At 37.4% G+C, this 7,035-nt stretch overlaps 1 protein-coding gene across 1 annotated transcript; it reads left to right on the top strand.

Moving 5' to 3' along the window:
* Positions 1–645: 645 nt before the first annotated feature.
* On the top strand, positions 646–3,599 carry LOC134857098 (uncharacterized). Its single transcript, XM_063873465.1, has 2 exons — positions 646–1,363; positions 2,281–3,599. The coding sequence occupies exons 1-2, from the start codon at positions 991–993 to the stop codon at positions 3,525–3,527; spliced, it is 1,620 nt and encodes a 539-aa protein (XP_063729535.1). The 5' UTR covers positions 646–990; the 3' UTR covers positions 3,528–3,599.
* Positions 3,600–7,035: the final 3,436 nt, after the last annotated feature.

Genomic DNA, 7,035 nt, shown 5'->3' with positions numbered 1-7,035 from the left:
AGTTCAGCTCGCAATTTTTTTCTTTTTAAGTTTCTCTTTCGCTGAATTTTGGGGAATAAATAAAATGGAAGCCCTGCTGATTAATATTTCCTTCGGTTCTATCTTGCCGCCCCTGTTTAATTTCCTTCCCAACATCATCGTCTTATTCATTTTGTTTCCGTTCCCCGTTTAATTTGTTTTACAACACAGGTATTTCGCTCAGCTAACAAATATATAGAAATCTTCATCGCCTTAAAGCACGCATTGAGAAAAAAGTGCAACGCATGACCCAACAATATTTTATTACTTTTTCCCCTCGTGTTTTCAAGACGCTACTGCGAAATTTATGTATTTATTAGGTGATCAGCTTTTTTTCAATAAATAGAAAAAAACGCACGTATACAGTATACACATGTCCACGACAGGCAAAAATATTGCTCGACTTGACATTTATTTTTCTGCATCGATTTACAGTAAAATACTGTGCATAATTTTCCTCCCTTTTATTCCACGTTTTCCACACTTTCCTCATCGTTTCAACGGGAACATTCCTCCCACCACAATCAACCCTTGATTTTACGGGAGGAAAAAACACTTTACGCGTGTATTTTTATAAGCGCATCAGCAGTCCTTTCTGTTTTATTTTTTTTTATTTATAAGTGCACGTCTACTTTTATTTTCTGTCCATTTTCTGTTCCCATTTCCTTATTTGCAAGTTGTCAGCTTTTCCTCAGTCCCAAATTGGAATAAGATTGCCCGCCGCAGCGTTTATAGACGCACTAACCAAGCGGCCTCCAAAAAGTACCAAATATAAGCATTGCTTGAATTGGTGTTTTCACTTTGCGAATCGTTTTTTTTCTTCAACACTACATTAACTTCCCCTATTTCGGAAATGTGAAACCTTTTGAAGATTCTCTTGTGGTCAATTTTTCCACAGGGCAGTTACGGAACTGAGCACGATTGAATTATTAGCAAAAAAAAGAGAGCAAATTACAAAAAAAAGTACAAAAAATGGCGCTGCTGTACATTCAGTTTTATTTCATTACCATCGCCACCATTCTGGGCACGGGCATCTTGGGACTCCCGGTTACTCTGGCTCACTCCGGATTCCTCCCTTTCCTCTTCCCTTTCATCGGATCCTACGTCATGCAATGTATTCTCTTGCTTGTCTTCACTGAATTGCTTCAAATCGCATTTTTCCACAAAATGCAGCAACAGAGCAGTAAGAGTGCGAACGGGACGACAGCGGGATCCAATGTGAGGTTCGAGGCGTTGCCGGTGATCGAGAACGAACAGCCGATGGCGGGAACGACGTCGGCCGAGGAGCAAACTGACGACTCAGATGCGCCGACTTCCGATGAGTTCGACTTCGAAAGTCATCTAGGTGAATACAATCATTTTTTTGCTTTTGCCGAACAAGTGTTCTGAGCGAAGAATAATTTAAACAAGGATAGCCGGTTACTGTGTAAGTAGCACAGAAAGTTCCGACCATAATCTTAAAAAATATAATAAAATATAAATTTTAAGTTAGTGTCGTTTTTCTTTGGCTTGGTGTGATAAAAAATTTGAACGAAAAACTAGAGCTTAGGCATATTCAACAGTCAAAGTAAAACACGCAAGTTGGAGAGCAATTTTTGCAAAAAAAAAGACTAGAAAAACAAATAACAAATCAAAAAAAGTTTCAAAAATTTTTTTATGCAGTTTTTTGGGTTTGAAATTTTTGCAAAAAGGCGCTGAAACACCTAAAAAAAACTAAATTTACTTGATTAAATTAAGTTTTGACGGCTTAAATTAAGCTATTGTAATCATCTTTTAAGTCATTAAAGTGAGCTATTGCAAGCCTGCTTGCTCGCTTTATTCGCTCGAATTAAGACGAAAAATCAAAACTAAACATGATAAATTACTCAACTCTCTTCATTGATTATATGTGTTGCCTGGAAAAAACTGATTTTGCGTGGAAAAAAAAATTAAAAAAAAAACTAAAACACACCCAGATACAAATACAAAGTCCCCCCCCCCCCCACCATTTTCAATAATCGGACTAAAAAACTGCCGATAAATGAAACCTTTAAATTGAAAGAAATCGATGAAAAGGAATTTTTCAATTCAAAACTTGAAATTAAAATTTTGGTAACTTCATTTGATGACAGCAAGAATATCTCACCAAAATTTTTTTTTGAACAGTGAAGGTCTTATCTATTGACTGTCTTCTAGCTCGAAATACTCAAATTCTATTTCTTGAGAAGAGTTCACCATTGACAAGTACCAATTGTAGCAGTTTAGAATTGTTTTAATTTTAAGCCGACAATCTGGATATTCCTGTGGTGAAACCGAATCTACACATGGTCGGCGAGTTGTTTCTGAACAAAGTGGGCGCTTTCTGTTTCGACATAGTTCTCGCAGTCAGTTTTGTCTCTGTGCTGATCAGCTACGCACTTGCGGGAAGCCAGGCCTTCGCCGACATTTTAGGAGTGAACCGGATCGCCATGATTCCCATATTCTGCCTGGTTCTTACGATTGTCGTCGTATTTCTGCAGTTCTTAGTCCAACCGGTAATCTCGCTCCTGACGCTAATCAAAGGCTGCATGTTTGCGACTTGCGTCGTGATCACTTTTCTGGTCGGAGCCAAAGTTGACAATCAATACAAGGATGATTGGGGTGCGACAGGTGAGCCTTTTCTGATGGGAACTGTGGCTATCGGCGGAATCATTAATATCCTTCCGATTCTCTTCATGCGCATTAAGCCGAGAGCTGACCAAATAAGGAAACTAAACTTGGCGGTGATTCTTGGCTTGACAACCTGTTTCGTTCTAAACATCATGTGGTGTTGGACTATCCTCAAAATAGTTCCTCAAACTCCGATTTGCCCGAAACCGACTTACGAGTCGACGGCGAACCCGATAGTGTCGGCTTCTATTCCAAGTGTCGGTGACAGCGGTGATTCGGGCACATGCGATGCAATATCCTTAGAAAGTTCCCATGACAAGGGGGACATCTCGACAATTCCTCTCAGCTCTGTGATCGAGGCCGATCACCCTCAGTATAGCATAGTGTCCATATTCGTGGAATTCTTCATCATGGTCAGTATCACGGTGTCCTATCTGACGTTCGGATCGGCCATGCATCACATGATCAGCGGGATGGTGGAGTCTTTCTGGGAGAACAGAGGTCAGCTGATTGCCGCCAAGTTTGGACTGCAAGTGTCCACGAACAACGAAGTACAGCTCCTCAACTTCCCCGCAGTGTCCTGGATCCGATCAGCTATGTCGATTCTGTCCTTTCTCGCTGTGTTTTGTGTGGCCATGTCGCATCCTCAAGGTTTCATTAAGGTACTAGACAGGGTGACTTCTTTGTCGCAGAACCTGCAAAATTGTGTATTTGTTCCTATGATGCTGTATGCAGTGAAGACGTGTGAAATTTATAAGAACGTGCAAATAAGCTTCAAATTACATTCGGTGTTCTATGTGCTTTATGTATTTGTTGCAATATTTTATGGGGTAGCGGTTCTTTACGATTTGTTCATATGGTCCCAAGCTCTTCTTGGCTGAAACATGCAAATCTGACCTGATAACTATTCATGTATACTATTTTACCAGTGAGACTGAAATCTGAGACGGAAAAATGGTTCCTATGAAAAAAAGCTCCTGAATTACTTCATGACTTGAAAAATCAATTAAAAAAATTCATTGGAGAAAAAAGTTATTAGAGACTTTTTTATTAAACTAATTAGGTTTGGAGTTTTATAATGAAAAAATTGCAGTGAGAGATGGTAACTTTCTCGTGATTAATCATTGAACTGTGTTAGATATTTGAAATTGTTTTAGTAAAAGAAGTAAGTGCTTTCGTATAGCTTTTTTTTACTAAGAGAAACGTGGGGTCGATTGATAGATCCCTTTGTTTCAATTAGTAACTAACATTATAAGACTCGGTAAAATTATATCATAGATAATGGTCGATCTGATCTTAGAGTTAAAATGATAATTATCAAAACAAATAAATTAAAAAGGATGATTAAATGGAAAAGGTTAAATGTTATGCACAACTGTTCATTTATTGTTAACTTTTACCAATATGAGGGGATGTTTATTTTATAAACTTGTGGGGAGAAGTTGTTATTCAATTCTTACCGGGAATCAGTACACTGTCTAATGCTCACTGTCAGTTGATTTATTGTCCAATGCTAGGGTTTTTGCACTTCGCTTTCGCTTTTGTAACTTGAGAATTTTATATACTTAACTTGATTAAGTTTTGAGTGACTCAATTGAAAGTGAAAATTTATTCTAAGAGAATTCAAGATTTATTTTTCAAAAGAAGAAGTAGAAGAAAAATGAAAATAACTTAGCCGTCTGTCTGAGCGTTCACCCTCAGTATAGCATAGTGTCCATATTCGTGGAATTCTTCATCATGGTCAGTATCACGGTGTCCTATCTGACGTTCGGATCGGCCATGCATCACATGATCAGCGGGATGGTGGAGTCTTTCTGGGAGAACAGAGGTCAGCTGATTGCCGCCAAGTTTGGACTGCAAGTGTCCACGAACAACGAAATACAGCTCCTCAACTTCCCCGCAGTGTCCTGGATCCGATCAGCTATGTCGATTCTGTCCTTTCTCGCTGTGTTTTGTGTGGCCATGTCGCATCCTCAAGGTTTCATTAAGGTACTAGACAGGGTGACTTCTTTGTCGCAGAACCTGCAAAATTGTGTATTTGTTCCTATGATGCTGTATGCAGTGAAGACGTGTGAAATTTATAAGAACGTGCAAATAAGCTTCAAATTACATTCGGTGTTCTATGTGCTTTATGTATTTGTTGCAATATTTTATGGGGTAGCGGTTCTTTACGATTTGTTCATATGGTCCCAAGCTCTTCTTGGCTGAAACATGCAAATCTGACCTGATAACTATTCATGTATACTATTTTACCAGTGAGACTGAAATCTGAGACGGAAAAATGGTTGCTATGAAAAAAAGCTCCTGAATTACTTCATGACTTGAAAAATCAATTAAAAAAATTCATTGGAGAAAAAAGTTATTAGAGACTTTTTTATTAAACTAATTAGGTTTGGAGTTTTATAATGAAAAAATTGCAGTGAGAGATGGTAACTTTCTCGTGATTAATCATTGAACTGTGTCGGATATTTGAAATTGTTTTAGTAAAAGAAGTAAGTGCTTTCGTATAGCTTTTTTTTACTAAGAGAAACGTGGGGTCGATTGATAGATCCCTTTGTTTCAATTAGTAACTAACATTATAAGACTCGGTAAAATTATATCATAGATAATGGTCGATCTGATCTTAGAGTTAAAATGATAATTATCAAAACAAATAAATTAAAAAGGATGATTAAATGGAAAAGGTTAAATGTTATGCACAACTGTTCATTTATTGTTAACTTTTACCAATATGAGGGGATGTTTATTTTATAAACTTGTGGGGAGAAGTTGTTGTTCAATTCTTACCGGGAATCAGTACACTGTCTAATGCTCACTGTCAGTTGATTTATTGTCCAATGCTAGGGTTTTTGCACTTCGCTTTCGCTTTTGTAACTTGAGAATTTTATATACTTAACTTGATTAAGTTTTGAGTGACTCAATTGAAAGTGAAAATTTATTCTAAGAGAATTCAAGATTTATTTTTCAAAAGAAGAAGTAGAAGAAAAATGAAAATAACTTAGCCGTCTGTCTGAGCGTTAGAAATTAGAGTCACTGAAAAATGCAGGCAGACTCATCTGAAACACTTTTAGTTTGGTTTTCCCAGCACCTGCTATTGAAATTCAGTCCTCTCTTAATCTCTTATCCTCCGTTTGATCAGGAGACTGACATTTATTAATTTTTTATATTTAAAAATCAATATTTAGTTCAACTGGGGGAATTCACAATAATTCCACCTGCTTTAGTTGCTTTTAAGTTCGGAGCAGCGGGGGATTCATCTATTTTCAAAGCCAAAACAATAGACACACTCCGACTGACTGACGTCGTGGATATATACTCAGTTTCCCCGATCATCCGTTAAATTATTTAAAAATCTTTGCCTTTTTCAAAAGTTAAAAAAACTGAAAGAATAAAAAAATCCGTTCAGAATTCGAAAAGTTAGATATTTGGAGCTGTGAACGAATTTTAGCTGTCTTGAGCTGTGAACGAATTAAGAATAGAAAAGAGTCACCACGGATCTTATGTGAGTAATTAAAACAATAGCCTTTTATATTAGTGTAGCATTTCCAAAATTACAACTCACTCCCTTCTTTAGATGAACAATTGTGAATGCACTCCCCGAAATGGGAATCACTTAAAGCATGAATATAATACAAATCAACATGTTTAAGATTAAATTGAGCTTAAAAACCAAATCTTATAAAGTTTAAGATGTCAATTAGTTTAAGGCAGCGGTAAAAAAAACAAAGATTCTAGGAGACTATAATGTGGCTTTTGAAAGGAAACTTGAATGTTTTCAAGTTTCCTTACAAAAGCCACATTATAGTCTCCTAGGATCTTTATTTTCTTTACCGCTGCCTGTAGTTGCTTTTGTAACTTTTTTTCGCCCTTCGTTTGCGTTTGATATTAAACCGAATTCTTTCCAATGCCTTTGTTAGCCTGTCCACGCCCTGCTTGTTGTCTTGTTCCGGGAACGCTGTTATTCCACTGAATGGAACGAGCAAAGACGTCTCTTCCAATTTTATGAGATACTCCTTAGGAAATGTCTCCTTCAATTTGTATGAGTTTTTTGTGGACTAATTGAAAAGTACTCGTGATCAAATATTTTCTCTGGAGGCGGGTGTTTGAATACCTCGTGGCGATGTTTGTTGCCTGAAACGTCCACTGAAGCTTCCATTTGTTAAATTCCGTCTTCAAGGAATACTTCAGCGTCGTCACAATTTTGGAATATCGTGAGATAGGTTTATCTCACAATCTTTCTGAATTCGCAGCCGTTCTGCCTTTTCTAGGAATTTTCCTGCTCCCTTTGACGGGCCATCGTTCAGGGATAAAGAAGTTTGACTGATCTTTCTCTTTCGGTTTCTTATTTGCCTTTGGTGTAAAGGCCTAAATCTGTTCGCCTGTTCTGGT

The sequence above is a fragment of the Symsagittifera roscoffensis genome, chromosome 1 (genome assembly GCF_963678635.1).
Source record: "Symsagittifera roscoffensis chromosome 1, txSymRosc1.1, whole genome shotgun sequence".
Lineage (NCBI taxonomy): Eukaryota > Metazoa > Xenacoelomorpha > Acoela > Convolutidae > Symsagittifera > Symsagittifera roscoffensis.
This window is presented reverse-complemented; position numbering and strand designations above follow the sequence as displayed.

Excerpts from the sequence above, each read along its gene's own strand:
- LOC134857098 (XM_063873465.1), top strand. The coding sequence starts at position 991 with ATGGCGCTGCTGTACATTCAGTTTTATTTCATTACCATCGCCACCATT. Across the intron at positions 1,364-2,280 it reads CGACTTCGAAAGTCATCTAG|CCGACAATCTGGATATTCCT; the intron begins GTGAATACAATC and ends TTTAATTTTAAG.